The 17,825-nt window shown below is 38.1% G+C and overlaps 1 protein-coding gene across 1 annotated transcript in view; it reads right to left on the bottom strand.

Annotated features, from left to right (window-relative positions):
* The window catches only part of npr2 (natriuretic peptide receptor 2), a 56,043-nt gene that overhangs the window by 36,870 nt on the left and 1,348 nt on the right, over positions 1-17,825 (bottom strand). The window contains exons 2-5 of the mRNA XM_051411694.1: positions 9,364-9,545; positions 5,909-6,022; positions 5,355-5,490; positions 3,954-4,048 (exon numbers count right to left, since the gene is read on the bottom strand). Of these exons, the coding sequence (XP_051267654.1) occupies positions 3,954-4,048; positions 5,355-5,490; positions 5,909-6,022; positions 9,364-9,545 (527 nt within the window). The remainder of the gene's footprint in view (positions 1-3,953; positions 4,049-5,354; positions 5,491-5,908; positions 6,023-9,363; positions 9,546-17,825) is intronic.

Below are 17,825 nucleotides of genomic sequence, written 5' to 3'. Positions count from 1 at the left end.
TTTTGTGAAATATGCTAATTTACTTTTTGCTATTGCTGAGAGCAAGATGAGAAGACTGATAGCAGTCTTGTTTCTGTGCTATAACCATGAGCAGCAGTTTAGTTTAGTGGTATAAAGACTAGAACACAGAGAGGAACAGTTCCTGTCCAGAGTTAAAACCACTGCCTATCAGCACTACAGTTTACAAATGAACATGTTTGGGTGTTATCAGTAGTAACACACTTATGTGACTTCCACTGGTTGCCTGGTAACCTCAAAGTGACAACAAGACTCAAAGAAAAAGTTAATGCGTGTATTTCCCATGTCCCACTAAGTATGTAGGACACAGCATAGTCTGACATGTTTTTTCTCAAAATTACCTAGAGATCACAACTTCATTGCTTAATTAAAATATTTTCTAGTTTTCACATTACTAATTAATTCATTTTATTTAATTACCCCGAGATTATGTGAAGGTCTATTACGTGAAGCCCCCTAATGGGAAATTGAATTTATTTAGACATAAAATTGCAAATAAATCATTACCTTTGGATAGAGTCAATATAATCAGACAGATACCTCAGTCACAATCATGAGACATCATTTTGATATCTTTATCTTTAAGATTATGAGATACTCAAGTTCTGATCTACAACAGGGTTTAAATAATAATTTCAGGTCTTGGCTTCAGTAGTTAAGACTGATAATATTTTACAGAAAAGCAATTCTGTCCCAATTCTGTGACATATGATTAAAACATTAAAGCTAATCAAAAATTATTATTAGTTAATTATATTTCATTATCATGTACTCCATCACACTCCTTCATACATCCTGAAGAGCTTGTGTGTGAGCTGTATTTTCACGCTACAGTCTCACAAGCAGCATCTGTTGTCCTGCTGTGAAACATGACTCCTGTGTTTCTAACTAGCTGGAGGAGTTTTTATATTTTCCACCCATGCTCCCAGCATGTTGTGTCCTCTCTGCTAAAACCTTGAAGGCCATCACCCCTACAGAGGGTCATCAAAACAATGCAGAATGTGATGGGTGAAGGGGCAGAGGGAGCGCAGTCTGAAATAGCTGCAGTATTTCAGTTCAGGGGCTGTGTTTACTGCCTTACACTGCCAAAAAATCTCTTCCAGCAATTCACTTCATCTTTTGTTCACTCTTAAAATCTGCAAATTCTGCAAGCAGAGATCGACAATTTTGCAACACAGCTAAATGCTGTGAATCTACTGAGAATACTTTAAGTGTAAATATATGTTAAAAACCTGGCAAGGAGGCATTGTCATATTGAAACAGGAATGGGCCTTTCCCAACCTGTTGCCACAAAGCTGGAAGCTCATTTTTATCTAAAATATCACTGTATGATGTAGCATTAAAGGGGAACTCCACTCATTTTACACACATGTTGTCTACAGGTATTGGGGAATGCTACTGTATATGAAAAAAAGTTTGTATAAAGCCTTATGTGGCTCCAGAGGGATCTAATAATAGGAGTAAATTGCCTCAAGTGATGTCACTGGAGTCAGTGTCGGTTGGGGCTGGGAATTAGAAAGAAGTGAGCTTATACCTCTGCAGCCCACTCCTCATCTCTGACTAAGGCTAGTGGGTCGAGGCTAGATTAGCCACTACTAGCAAAACCTAAATCTCCAATTGAACAGGTCGAGTTGCATTATGGGTAATGTATTTAGTATTTAGGTGTGCATGGCCTAAAAAAGATGATATCTCTAGTCCTGTTACATTGATTTTAATCCATGTTTTTCACATTGTGAGTTTGACAGTGTTATAGCAGTGCAATGTTAAATCTAGGGCTGCCCCCTAATTGTTGACTTAATCATCAGTCACTGAAAAGAGTCTTAGTCAACACACTTTTCATTCAGATAGTCAGATAGTCGCAGAAAAACAAAAACAACGCCAAATTCTTTAGTCGGGGACAGCCCTACCTAAATAGGAGGGTTACAACGATTTCACTTGGGCCTCGCCCAAACCCTGAAAAACAGAACCACAGTAAGTATGTGGGCTGGGGTGTCCCCATACTTTTGGTAATATGGTAATAGAGCACACTTCCCTATTTTGATAGATTGACTCTTGTGCTCACAAAAATGAGTTCACAGTAAGATCATATTACTATGTGTACAGATGAATAGAAACACTTTAATTTATTTACAATTTACAAACAAACTTACAAAAAGCTGTACATCCATAGTGGAACAACACTTCAGTAGTTTATTACGTACATAGCAATATCAACTGAACAGCAACATGAGATATATATCTTAAACATGAGCGCGATCTTTTCTCCATAATTGTGTATGCAAACAGGGTAGAAATAAAAACAGAAAAGAGAGGAAAAGGAGCAGAGTGTTTAGAAAGAGGAGTTTAATGGAAAAAAATGTGAAGATGACAAACAATACATACAATGTAAATAATCAGTAATCCATCAAAATGAATCAGCCCGAGTCACTTTGATGGATAGATATTCTATTTTGAAAAAAAAGTTCTTTATTATATCCAGCAGCCTGAGACTCTGAAAGCTGAAACCGACCTGTGATGTTTTCGACCAGGCAGCTGGCTACTCGGGTCAATCGGCCATAAGAACTGGCCAATTAAAAGCCGAGGATAAATGAGACCAGGAAGTCCTGCTGACAGCCTCTGAGGACCGCTATGAAATTCTAACTGAAGTCGAGTCTAGCTAACCCACTTCTTCTACCCTCAGAGAAAAAAAACACACTGGAGTAGTTCACAGCAATGTTTGCAGAGCGCAACATACACAAATATTTTCATCGGACTGGGAGGGAAATTTGAGGTTTTATGCATCTTATCATTAGAGAAGTCACGACCCCAGAATATCTCCTAGATAGTAATATCTATTTGCTTTCATTGCATCAACGGCCAAACACAAGCAAACGCTGAGGTTATAAACTGCACACATGATGCTGAAAAGCATTAAAGTAATTAGAGACACATGAAGAGAATTAGCTCTCCATTGTTTCAGTCAGCGCTGCCACTTTTAGTTATTTTGGCAAAGTTCTGATATGACTGCTTCTACTTATACAGCATTTCACATTTGGGAACTCTGAGCTCGTTTCTTAAATTAAAAAAGGTTGTTTGGGTTTTTTTTATGTCTTAATTAGATATGGCCAACAGTAGAGAGACGACAAGAAATTAGGGGAGAGATGGGGAGATGGGGAATGGTGTACAACAAATGTCCCTGACTGGACTCGAACCAGGGAGGCTGTGGTTCATGGTTAGTGACTTAATGCCTTGGCCGCTAGGGTACACCAAAATAAGAAAAATATGTTCATATTTCTGAAAGAAAGGTATCAAAAAAGTGGTGTTGTTTGTGAAACCTATATCGTAAGAGCATTAGTACTGAAAAAGATTAAAAATAACATGATAGAGAGGCCTGCTGAGTCTGTCCTCATTTGCTTATCAGCCCTGTCCATGTACAACAAAAAGGTCTCAATGCCAAATCTGCTAATAAACCGCCACGGCTCTCCCTGACAGTCTGTCTGCCTCTTGTTGCTTTCTTCCACTTTCTATCATTACAGTTCAAGTACAGTTATGTTAGATAACACATGAAAGACATTCTTTTCTATTAAAATCCCATCATTTTCCTGCGTAATGTCCAAAATGTTTGGTCCATTCATCCAACTTTTCTGCTCTTTACCTTAGTTAAAGAACAAAATCGCCTCTGCTGTAGGAAATCACTATAGCTGATAGAGGAAGGAAATGATCACTACCACCAGTAAAAGCTAACATCAGTGTTTATTTTGCAGCCTTTGAGTTCTGTTTTCTTAAATCAACTCCATCCCGACATTAAATCCTCCTGTTTCATGCCAAAACATTTCATATCACAGTAGAAAATGACCATCTCTTTCCATCCCACTGGAGCTTTGCGCTTTGAATAGTACTCCCTTGTCGAAGACCACAAACACACTGAACACGAAGCGAATTAAGGCACAACTTACCCCGTACTCTCCTGTCTCCTGGTTGGTCATCGCCCACAGGTTCACGTCTATATCCCTGGCATTTTTCTGGTCTGTGGTAACAAGTCCTGTCACTCCTGAAAACACAAACATCCGCATTAAGGGTCTGATTCAGACTAACAGCATATATTGTCCTTATACAAACTCATAAGGGCCCATAACGCCTGCTCTCTTTCAAATTGGGATGAGTTTTTCTGTCTTTTTAAGTATTTGAGTCATATATTTGGTTTCTTTTTCCCTCCCAATCAGTGCAGTGCTTTTGCTATACTGAATGTATGTACTGCCTTTGAAATTTAATTTTGTTTAAGAGGACTCTGCAGCATCCCTATTATTTTGTTTTTTTCCTTTTTAGGAGTCATAACAAGAATACCTGCTGCAATTTCCAAGCCGTCCTTCAAGATACATTGTTTGACATTGTTCTGTGCAAACCCCAGAGCGTCAATAGACCTTTTTCACAGCAGTCATTTTGACATGAATTAGTAGGGTAATTACAGTTGGAACAGAACCTTAATTAGTATCATTGGTAACACCTGTGTTTACCCTTCCATTCAACGCAATGAAAGACACTGATTTCTTTGCACAACAGTTTCTAATGGAGCTCTGTTCAAACAAATAATGCTAAACACCAAGACAGTAGCAGCATTATCACTTCATAGCTTTACACTGTGCATTCTTCTCATCTCTATCTGCTGTTCATTGTCGTAAAGGCAGTTTGAAGGTTTGAAGTAGTCAAACAGATTTAATTACTGAGCCACTTTTGGATATTGTTAAATCTGTAAAACATCCACAATAATAAAGTGAAAGTTTACATTATCATTTTAAACGTGGGCCTTATTTCCCTTGTTCTTCTTTCCCATCATGCTGAGCAAAATAACTCTCATCAAGTCTTTTAAGCCGAAGCAACAAAATCCCATTGTTCTATTCTTCCAGGGTGATGTGAGAGCAGATGTGGCAGCAAGCAAAGTAAACAAGGAAGTGTGTGAGCACCCACATCAAGCATCAAATGGACTATTAACGGGAGTGTTGTGTGATAACTGTTCAATGACTCTATAATTATTGTGTTGAAAGAGTATATTTGAATCGCATTTGGGGGGTCAATGGTACTTTCCAGTATCAGCCAGCTGGGCCGGTCACTTGGCCTCACTGCATGTTTACTGGAGAGCACTGTTCCCTATTATCTGAGAGGCAGCCATGGCTTTGCTGTGAAATGAAAATACATGTGTATCCATGCTGCAGCTTAGGAATCAGTGAGGCTCACACATCAAAAACAAAAATGTAACGTAGTAGAGTGTACATAAAATAGAAAAAGTGTAATGGACTGCCACAGTCAAACATCTAAAACCTACTCTAACGTATGAAGCATTTCTTCCAACATTAGCTCACCCCAGAATCGGCGGTTCTGCGTCCTCATCGTGATGTTAATGCCATCATTCTGGGCTCCACCATCCGCCAGCGTCTCCTGCAAGGCCATCGCGTACAGCACGAAACCATCATAGAAGCTGCCGGCGATGTAGTCCATCTGCAAGAAAAGAGACCTAATTTTTAACAACCAGCAACAATGGGACTAAAACACACGTTTATGATCAACGATGGAATAAAAAAATGATATAACATTTTTAAGGGAGGAACTTCCTATCCTGCAGTCAACATTTATGAGCTTGATTTTGACCGAAAGTGCCAAAAACCAACAAACAAACTAAATTATTTCTTTAAAAGTCTAATGTACTTTGTGAAACTCCCATGCTTAATAGCTGAGATGAAAGCAGTAATAAAAGAAAAGGTATTAATTGCTACCATCATTGTCAACATCATTCATCATTAATTGCTGACAATTACTCAGCACAGTGGGGATTTTTCTGCACAGAATATCTTATAAAAGATTAAAGAGGTTGTGATGTTGTTGAGAACGCATAAGGTTTTCATCGACTATAACTTACCAGTGATGGTTCCAAATGCACGCCGAAATCCCTCTGAGCTTTGGCATGGAGTTTCCTCTGGAAGTCTTTGTACTCTGGATTATCAGGAGGCCGGTACGTTATGACGAAAACAGACTGGAGGAGACACAGAGAGAGAAAACATTCAAAACCTACAGCATGAGATATGGTGACTTTGGATTGATCCTTAAAACATCCAGTGAGTCTGTCTGAACTCCAAAACCTTGTGAAAACACATTTTTGTGAGTTATGTTTTAACTGTAATATGAACATGAAATCTAGCATGTTATTTAGTCTCGTTTTCATCCTTAATTTTAAAAAGTATTTTAAAGCTATGCTAATGTAGTTGGAATACTAAATCTAAGACTATTTCAGCATAGCAAATCCCAGATTATACACTATTGTCTGTGACACTTTGTTGTTTATGGTCGAGGGTCACAAACTGCTAACTCATCAAGTAGCTAAAACAGTCATTGCTATGCTCTTAGCGTTTTGTGACCCCAAATAACTTTGATATATTTCTGCAATCATCTGACATCAGAAACAGACCGATATTGTATGTAAATAACAACCCATATGCTCTGTGGCAAAACTACATTTATACAAAACAAGGTAAGCTTAGTGGAAGTACGTTAGCCTTTGTGAAACCAGCTAATGTCCAATGAATTTTCCCTGTAAGTGTAATTTTCTATCAGAGTCACTATAAAATGAAATTATTTAATTTAAAACATATAGCATGATACATATATATGATAAATACATTGTAAATTATAACATGAACACAAGATATATGTGCAATCTTTCAGATGTTAGCATGCTAACTGTCTAACCCAGGCTACAGGCCCGCCCACAGAAATGGCTGCTTTATGAACATATGCACAAAACACAATAACAGCTTTCTGAGCTGACGGAGAAAAGTTGGTAATTACATCATTATTTGGATATAAAGCCCTTGCCAGCTTTCTCTTTTTATTCTCCTTTCTTTTCTGGCATCATGAGTTATGTGCAGGTCCTGCCAAGAAAATCCACTCCAACATTAGCTAGTAGCTATTTCTGAGGTTATGTACGTTGTACAGCAGAAAAAAAGAGCATTTTCAGGAGAGGAGGTTTTCACTATAAAACAGCCAATATTTGACTGAAGAGAAGCTGTTTATTTTTGTTGTTTTAACAAGTAAAGGCGAGTATTTTGGTTGAACATGGTTATTGTTGGCCTCCGTGGGCCCCCCTAGCAGTTGGGCCTCAGAAAGCGTTCCCCTTTATCCCTATAACTGGTACTATATATATTTTTATTTATTTATTTTGCTATCTTAAGACAATATGAGGCATTAATCCATCCGGTAGCTACAATTCAATTTAATCCTACAAAATTCTTACAGTAAGCCTATTTGTATTAAAAAAACTCTACTGGCAAACACATTTTATTTATTAATGATTTTCACATCCAATATCACTTGAAATCACTTTTTATGAAGATGATTGTTTTGGCGACATACTACCAAGTATAAAGAGGAGGAAGAAACCCTTTTCACAAAAAAACTTGAATGAAAACCTTGAATGGAAAAGAATAGAAACATTGATTTATACTGTATGTAGATAGATAGAGATAGATAGATAGATAGATAGATAGATAGATAGATAGATAGATAGATAGATAGATAGATAGATAGATAGATAGATAGATAGATAGATAGATAGATAGATAGATAGATAGATAGATAGATACTTTATTTATCCCGAGGGAAATTCAAGTAATGTAATATGTAATGTGGTTCTTACAATTTGAACCAATTTGAAAAACCTGAGCACTATGCTTTATTATTTTAATGACCACCAAATGAACTAAAACGTCAATAATAAGGATTTATTTCCAGTTTTAAAAAGCAATGCTTCATAAATTTTTATATTTTAGGCTGATAGAGTGACTAGCAACCCATGTTAACACTTTCATGATATTTGATTTGGGAAATAAATGTCGAATTACTGTAACACCACATGAGAAGTGACAGAGATCTTTGGATAGAGAAATAAAATTTTGAGCCAGACATCCCAGTCCAAATATTTTGCTGAAGTGACCTTTGATTCTGTTGCTAAACTTGCTGATCTCACACATCAGGTTTTAAGATTTCTATGAAGTCCTCAAGCTTCGCTCTTCACTGGAAGAGCAGTAAATCGTTTATCATGTTACAACCGTCACTGGAACCCCACCACAAACTTCCACAAGCAATTATTGCTCTGAAGGAAGCATATTGCCATAATGAGCCATGTTATGGCTTGCAGACAAATTAACGCCTTGCATGATCAGCAAAATGGGAGCCAAAATGTTGTTCTCCAGCCAAGGATAAGAGCAGTTCAGATAAACAAATACTGAGAGCGTTTTGATGCTAGAGCTGTGCTTTTTTAAAGATTTTTTAAATGAATGTGACAAAAAAAATGAGTAAAAACATAATTCATATTAAAATATTTGATTATTATTCATTTTCTGTTAGGTAATAAACATTTCAGGCATATTAAGATTAAGAGGATATTCCAAATGTACAGGCACCTTCAGGTCCTACAAATGAAATGCAAAGGAGGACATTCATTTCCATTAATTACTGAAATTACCTGTATTTGAACCCTTTTAGGCAACATGTGTTAATCCCATTACCACAGAAATACTCAAAGAAAGATAATGCTGGATTTATATTCAGAAAGCCTCTCTCCTTAAAAACTTTGTGAACACTGAATTAAAGAGAATAAAGAGAAGCCAGTGTGACATTTAGGGAGATAAATTAGACGAGCGACACATCTGTGCCTACTTTCTTAGGTCTCAGTGCACTAATTTGTGGAGCTAAATGGCTTCCTGTGCAAACACATCCCCTCATTCATTACCGTCATCCAAGAATTTCACTCCTTAAAGTGGCCCAAAGGGTTGCAGGGTCCTTGTCCTCTGGGAGACTCAGTCTGCCCACCCATTGGCAAAAATGACATAGCCAAAAGATCATCAGCTAGAGTGCACATACACTTCTCTCACACACGTCTGTCATTACCATAAAAGCTTCCCCTCCTATTCGGATTTCCCCTCCTATTCGGATTTGTTTTAAGAAACTTTTTGGAACAAGTGATCCGAAACAATTGAAAGTATTTGAAGCAACTGTCAGACTTTGTTCTGTGTAACTCAGTCAAGTGGAGTCTCATAGAAATTATGGGATTTAGAGAGAACACCAAAAGAAACATCAAATTAAGTATCCGTTGTCAGAGACATCCTTTTCTCATGCCAGATGGTGGTTTTTGGTCTTGGATTATTTCCTGCCTCCAATTACAAAGTGGGTGAGACTTTGACAATCCACATTCACAATAAATTTACAAAGAATCTGAACACAATCAAAAAGTTATCAAGCGATCCAAACAGATGCAGGGCTGGTTGCTGTATATCTGTGCCTGTGTGTGGATGCGTGTGTATGCAGTGTGTGTTTTACCTTAAAGACCTGGATGGGATTGGCCCAGTCCGAGTCTGAGTTCTGCCAAGGTTTGCGATCGGCCAAGCTCTCGGCAAACACGTCCAGATAGAAAATAGCGTAGTTTTCTGGGTCCTGGATCTCGCTTTGAAACAGCTTCATGATGTTCAAGAAAGTCTCCACGGGGCCGCAGATGTACACAACTGCAGAGGGAATAAGAATAAAACACAAGAGGTTTGTCTTAATCGCTCACTAAAAATATTATTTAAACATGGTCTAAAGTCTCTTGATTCAAGGGGGATTTTTCTTTATAATCATTAAACATGATTTGATCTGCTTTTCTGACACCAAAGATAATCACTGAAACAAGTTGATTTATATTGGGAACAGTTTCTCACTTATTTTAAACAAACAAGACTTTTGGGTCTCAGTATTAGATAAAAAAGGCTTGATAAGTTAGTGCTGGATACATTTCACTTGCTCTCCATGCAAAGTCAAAGGCCTCATTTACACCGCAGGACCTAACACACTGTACTGAAATGTTGTACATCTGATTTTGTTTTGGCCACGTGTTTATTTCTAGTTTCAACAGTGACCCATATTTGATTATTTACAATCAAAACAAGCTGTATGCATATGCAAATAAATGCCAGATGTAAGGCCGCGCATACATGCAGAGCCAGATCACCATCTGTGACAGGCACAGATGAGACAGATATAATAACTGAGCAGGAGGTGGAAACCTACTGGTCTGAGGTTGGACGGTAGGAGGAGCCTGTAGCTAGTGGGCAGGGTTTTATAGTAGACACACCCCCTTGATTTAGTTGTTGCTCGCTCAAATCTCCAAATTTCCTTTCAGCCAGCTCTTTGTTGATGTTTGGATCCACAGTGAGCTGGCTGGAACTTTGGAGGAGATATTGAGGATACAACAAAATCATGTTGTGTTGTGTGCAAGGTGCTGTAATACATTCAGACCTGCACATTTATTGTGGCTGAACTTCCTTATGTATTTCAGTTTAATTGCTCTGTGTAGTATGTCACTACTCATAAAGGCAAAAACATAAAGGCAAATATATTTAGACCCTAATTTTGGTAGACATTTTTGGATACATTTCGGTCTGCACCAAAAAAGGTATTGAGTTTCAATAATAATTAATAATAATACTAATAATAATAAGTGTTAGCTCTAACCTATCAGCGAGCAGGTAGACAATGTCTTACTAAGAGACACAACAGCAACACTCGATTGTTTGCCATTGCAGGAATCAAACTTAAGACCTCTGTTAAAGGCTCTGACAGCGTCTCCACCCACTACCTTCACACTGCCACCTACACCCTCCTGCCATTGAGTCATGAATAAAAAAACGTAACATTATTTCCATTCGCAGCGTATGTCAGAGTGGCTGCTGCCAGCTGCGAGCCAGTCCTCCCGGTTAGCAGACATTTCCTCATGTGTTAGACCAAAGTCGGCTGCTGCTTAGACCCCAACTCTCATCTACTCCAACATGGTTCACCATGCCAAGTAGTCCTGCTGTCTCCTGGACAGCTCCCAAGATAAATGTGCTACACAGGAGGGGGAAAATGTCCTTCTGTGTTGTAGCAGTCATACAGAATATGGACCTGCCGCGGCTTTACTTTACACAAAAGCACATTAAATTGTTTGGTACAAGTTGTTCCGACTCCAGGATGGTAATCAGCCCTGTTCCTGCTCTAATCTCTAGACTGCAGAAAATGTCTTTCTAGTTATTAAGTCCTAAATTCGTATTTTCATAAGACAAATTTGTTTATAGAATTTTACATAATCAAGTCTCATTTTTACCCCCACTAAGGAGGTAATGTTTTCAGTACTCTTTATTTTCTTTGGTCTGATTTAGCAAGATAGCTCAAACTTGTTGACAGATTTCTATGGTTGTGCCAAAAAACTAGTAATTTGTTTTTTGATCTTAATCCAGGATTTTTTTTAAAAGGATTTCTCAACATTGCAAGATAGCATATTTGCTATAATCTCGTGAACTACTGCACTTCTAAAAATTGGCCTACACTGTAACCTGCATGAGTCAGTGTCAAAATACACTGACCCAAATCTTTTAAACATCTTCTATTATTAAAATAACACATACAGTAATGCAAATACAGAGGACGTATGTAAGAGCTCTCTGTGTGCTTTCTCCTTGATAACAATGCAGTCTGCCTTGTTTCAAGATAATGACACTCAAGCCTAAACTGAGGGACATGTGCCAAGGAAAACACAGAAAATGTGATAAAACAATTAATCTGACTTCATCTCCATCAAAGCTAAACAACAAACCATATGACTCATTAAGAGTGATGTTTTTTGGATAAAATATCAAACTTTTACCAACATCATAGAGACGCTTGTTTCTGATTGGCTGTCTGGTCTCTGTTAATGTTGTAATCTTTTTGGCCCCCAACCATTTTTAATTATGGTTGGGGGTGTTTTCAGCGGTAGCCATTCAATGTACTGTACCTCTGAAGTAGTTTTCATTGTTAGTGGCGGAGTCCACCATTACCATGTGGGATTCTGGTTACCTACCTATGTACACAGTGTTATTTTTAGTGTAATTTTATCTCACTGATATCAACCTCACTGTTTACTGTTCACCCTCCTATTGTTCCTTCACATTAAAAGCATTCACCTGACAAAACAAAAGTGGCTTTTATTGTGAAGTACTCACAGGAAACACAATGTATTTTTCACCAAAGGTAACGCTGGCTTCTGATAGTAGTTTTCGTTGTATCTGGAAGAGTTTGCCTTTGTTGCACAAGACTCAAATTGCCTCCACACACAAGGGATTCACAGGAAACATCACGTAACAGACATGGATGAACAAAAGTTTAGACACCCCTCTCGCTAAAACACAACACAATTCAACAGCAGCACAAACTACATTCTCCAAATTGAACATATTTAACTAAGTTGATTCAACATATCTGTAGAACAATAAAAACAGAAGATAATGAAGTTGCTGGGGGAAGCAGTGCTGTATCAGTGTGCATTATTATTAGTTTGCAGTGCAGTTTGCTCTTGTTTGAGTAACACAGTAGTAGTAGTGAGTCTTGAAACAAGACAAAAAAAGATGTCTGAACTAGAATCTAACTGACACTCCATTTCTTTAAAGCTTTGAAAATGAGATAATTTCTATTGGAAACAGTCACACTTAAGCCTTTAGCAGCCAGACTGGTAAACATTTGGGTTGTTTGTAGGTCATGTGAAGGCCTGTATTACTGATGCACCAATGGAACAAGTCATATTACTGCTGCACATTTGTAAACATTCGTTTTCATAATTTAAGCAATTTAGATTCTTAATTACAGTTTGGTTTGTAAATTGGGACATTTCACTGTTGATGGCTCCACAGATAATCACATCGAGTACACAAACAGAAAGCAAGTGTTTTGTCGCCTTTTTGATTGGATTAGGCTGGATTTTCTAACATGACTCTGCGTCATGTTTGTCTTGTAGCTGAATCTTTTCAAGAGAAGATTATCCCCTGGCTCTTTGTTTTATCCTGTTCTAATCTGTCCTGGGGGTTTTATCACTCTGTTGTAAAGTAGATGACTTATAGCCTCTGTAGAATTTCCTTACATAGAAAACTGAATCCAAGGAGGCAACATGTAGTTCATCTAACCCTCCACTATTGTTGCATCCTGGGAGCGCTTTCACAGGAAACAGGATTTATGTAATTGCACAGAGTCAGTACCTGAGCTTCATTGTGAAGAGACACTCTTTTCATCACTCGCTCGGAGATACAAAATGCTGGCATATGCACTCGAAAAAGGAAAAAAAAAATGCAACACAGCCTGATGTATTCTTCCACTCATACAGCTGAAAGTTTCCCTCTTGTGGGCCATTAATGGACCGAAAAGCATCAAGGCGAGAGTGACACTAGGCAATGTGATGGGAGCTGGAACATGTGTTCAAAGTACTGCTTTTATTTCACAATACACCAGAGCTGGAAGAGGGGCTTGAAACCTTTACTTAACAGGTCAGAGAGCCATACAGATAGTTTTAGTTTTATCTGTGCAGGTTTTTAGATATCCATTTCTCTGATTTCTGCCTCCACCCCCAATGTAATGCAGGGGAACGGAATTTTACTTGTGAAATCAACAGTAACATGTTTTCCCAGAAACAATGTCCCTTTGCTCTGGATAGTTTCTATTGGGACTATTTCTTTGGTAAAAAGCAGCTGGTGATATAATAATGAAGCAGATTTTTATGTTTCCAGATCAGCAGAAACGCTATATACTCCTCTACAGGATGATAACATTAGATTATGTCTACAATGCATTGTGGCATTGACTTCAATTCATTTAACCAATTTTAACAGCTATATTCTACAAGTTTACCCATGGATGGATTAACTAGTTAGGGTCATTTTTCGGTGTCCTGACTAATTTCACAAAGTTTCGTTTGAGTTCTAGTTCTAATTAAATCAAACTTAATTAGGCTGTGGTAGCGGTTGCTGGGAGTTAACTTTTTCCCATTATTGAAGAAATATGTAGATATAATAGTTTATTTATGCAAGTTTTTGACTGAAATATCTTTACAACTATTGGATTGACTGCTGTTGAATGTTGTGGAATTCAAGGTACGTAGGCATGGAGATGAAAAGCCAGTCCCCAATTTGTCTAATATATTAAATTAAGACCAAATACAATGCAAAAGTAATGACATTCCCACCAGCCCCAGCTATGCATTTTTAATGCAAATGTTAGCATGCTGAAACCTCTACAGGACAGGACCACAAAATTATGATATTGTACTTAAATGGTGCAAATTCCCTTACAAATTAGCAATTAATCAAACTACCAAAAAACATGACATTTAGTGGGACTTCTGGGTCTGGAGAGTCTGGGTGTTTGATAATGAGCTTAAGTAATGTAGAATCAAATATGGGTTGGCTCCCACATCTGCATTTTCCAGGTATGAAAATGAGGAATTCGGGGAATTAGAGGTGGTGGTGGGCGGGGTGTTCAACTCAACAACAACAGCACGCAATTACTCGGTCAGCTGTCAAAGCTCCAGTGATGTGTGGCTTCACAATAAAAGTTTTCTTTTCCCACCTCAGCTCAACCAAGCCGGCAGTCAGGTGACGTTACAGAGCCGATAGCCCGGAGGTTATCTGCTGGGATAAAAGTGAGCTGAATGCCGAGCCAGGACAAGCCCTGACAAAACCATTAGCTTCCCTGACCTCCAGCTCACTGCGGCAGCTCCATAATTCATCAGAGAAAGGGGAGGTGTTTGGCGGCTTGTACCTTTCACCTCTCTCCATTGCTGCTTCACCGCCCTTTAATTACCTTTACCGTGTGTTTATTCCACTATTTGTTGATGCCGTTACTGTAACAACAGATTAAGATGTTTGTTTCACAGTGCCAGAAACCATAATACTCCGAGATTTTCTGGTTAGAAGCAGACCTTGCTCTGAGATTTTGAGCTGGTTCCAAAAATGATTCCCTCCGAACGTTCCCAGGAGAATAGGGAGAGAAATATTCTGCAACACCCATGCACCATAGCTGACTATCAGCATCAGATGCATTTCTGACACAATTGTGTGTCAGATATGTAACAAACAAGCAAAGGTTAGAATGCTCAAACTTTAACAAATATTGTACTCTTATTACTTTCTTCATTACTGGCAGCTTTGCAGATTCAATCAAAACAATAAATATGGCTGTTATATAAACTCTGGAAATTCGACAATCTTGACACAATGTAATTGAGTGACTTCCAAACATTATCTAAAGTATTTGAGAGAAATATCTGAACCGGCAGAAGAGCAAACAAGTTCCCCAAACTAAAGAGCAAAACACGTCATTTTTCATTTGAAAAAAATGTTTTCTGATCCGACGCCTCTGATTGCTTGTCAGTGCCTTCTATGGTTAAGGTTCGGTTGGGTTCAAGCACAAGACTGCTGCTAATGCTAATGCTGATTATCTTGAGGAGATCCTCAGAGGAGCATATAATACCGCTAACTGCTCTGAAAGCATGAAAACCCCAGGAGTTTTTTACTCAGTTAATGTATCAATTCTTACCTTCTGTTTGGGGTATTTCAGATATAAACAGAAGACTTATGCATATTTTCAATTTTAATATTAGTCTTTCCATTCAAGTCATCACTTCATTGCTGCTACACACATTTTCTATCCAAAGCATTTAGAAATAGGGACACAAATTTCTAGAGGTTTTAACTAATGTCTTTAATAGTGGTTAGTCTGATAGATCAGTTGTAATCGTTGTATAATGTTAATAAGAACAACTTGTGGTTTGCCAGGTTGTGCAAAATCCCTTTGACTAAAAGTAGGAGAAGGAATAATTACCAATATCAATCTGTGCGTTGAGTAGGGGTGTGATTAGCCTAGCCTAGCATAAAGACTGGAAACATGGGAAAACAGCTAGCCTGGCTCTCGATGTGTCATGAACTGAAATATGTAAAATGACTAGGGATGGGCGAGTACACCATTATTTGTATGCGTCTGTCAAACCAACTAAATTATCTATGTTCTTAGATGTACTCGGAATGGGCGGGGCTTAAACTGAATGTGGGTGGGTCTTAAATCAGAAGTGGGCGGGGACTAACCAGAAGTTGTTCATTAAAAACAACTGATATGGGTTGATCAGAAGTTGCCATATCTATTAGAAAACTATTTACAGAACAGCCTCAGAATTGAGCTTCAGGTCAATTTTTGATCACAAAAGTAGGAGAGCTATTTACAGAACAATTTTTTTTTAAGCTGCTGTATTTACGAGGACGGATATTGACACACTTTCCTCTGATGATTACTCGTGCTTGTAAAAAGTACATTAGCTGTACCGGATAATCATTTCAGCCGAGTACTTGCTCAACCCTAACAATGACTATTCATGGTTTTAGGGGAGTTATAGTCTAGAATTATTTCTTGACAAACAATAATTTATCCATCCAACAAGCACTTCTTCTATGCAGCATCTTTACACTAAATAAAACAAAACATATTATAATCAATTTCTGCCAGTAGATCCTCATAAATGTTGCTTACTGGACCTTTAACACATAGACATGCGAAAACTGCAATATTACCAAATAAAAAGGATGAGTCAATGGGTTTTTTCACAACCTGGAAACCCAAAAGTTGTTCCTACAATAAAGCATTGGTAAATTAATTATTTAACATTAATATAAGCCACTGATTACCATTTGAAAGAGGGTATAGGAACGTGTCATTTTGCACGCTTCATGCTTCTGCAGCCTTTACAAATGATGCACTTCATCCGCTTCAGTATTCTTAGTTGATCTCTCCTAATATACAAAAAAGTGCAGCTGCACTCATCCACGCGCCACAGTCCAGACTCTCAGTCACACAATTAACTTTTCACAACAGCAGTAATCATTAAGTCAGCCTCACAGTGTTTCCAGTTAATTAAACTTAGGGCGAGAACAGTGACAAGTGATTTAACAGCCATTCTGCTGTGTGATTTACGCTTTATCAAAAAAAAATAAAAACAGCTGTTCTTTTCATTTAAAAAGCAAATGACTGTTTGGCAATTCGATAAAAAAAAAATGTTTAAATAAATTTGTTTCCCTCCTTAAGGCTGGGACTTCTTATTCCACAACATTGACAGCATCTATATATTGTGTATTATCTTGTTTCAGCTCTTCATGGAAGCTATATGATGCTGCTTCCACTGAGTGAAATATTCAGACCCAAGACTCCATGTTGTTATGGCTTCCATCAAAAAGAAATATTCTGTTCTCTTGCTCATCATTTTACACACATTTCCCCAAAACCCAGCCTGACCTGTTTGGTATCTTTGAAAACGCTGGCATCTCCACTAATGTTTAAAAATTAAACTTGTGTGGATTTAAATTAAGTTTGGCTTCACAGCATGAGTTTGCACTGACCCAACTCCTTTTGGGATTGTCACTGCAGGTGAATGAACAGCAGCAGCAGTAACGCATGTAGACAACCACGCATACAAGGCATGTTTGAGGCTGAAAGGGCATTTGATCTTAACCTCTGTCTCTCTCTTTCTCTCTCTCTATTTAAAAAACGCAGGTGGTGGTCCTCTGCAGGCAATAAACCAGCAGCAGCAGCAGACTGCCCACAGCCTAAACATTCCTCTGTAATAACTCCGGAATAAACAGGCTTTCCCCTTACACCTATTCCAGTCCACCTCTGTTTGTATCCGCTGGGAGAAAGCTTTACTGTGACCTCATTACATAAAAGTGGAATCTCCCATTGCAGAATTTTGTAAAAGACCTCAAATCAATGCTCCAAATTAAACAGACATGTATATGTGTGTGTGTACTGAGGATATTTAAAACATTTTTCTTCAAAGAAATGATATAAACCTGCCTGCAGGCTACTGGCGAGATAATCTTACTCAACTGTTTCCCATGCAGATCATCCAGTCAGAGGGAATTTCCTCCTCCATCCACTGACATTATCTTTATATTGGCCAGCTGCTGATCTGCTCTATTTCG

This window comes from Dicentrarchus labrax, unplaced genomic scaffold (genome assembly GCF_905237075.1).
Source record: "Dicentrarchus labrax unplaced genomic scaffold, dlabrax2021, whole genome shotgun sequence".
Lineage (NCBI taxonomy): Eukaryota > Metazoa > Chordata > Actinopteri > Moronidae > Dicentrarchus > Dicentrarchus labrax.
Note: the sequence above shows the minus strand (reverse complement) of the source record. Positions and strands in the feature narration are given on the sequence as shown.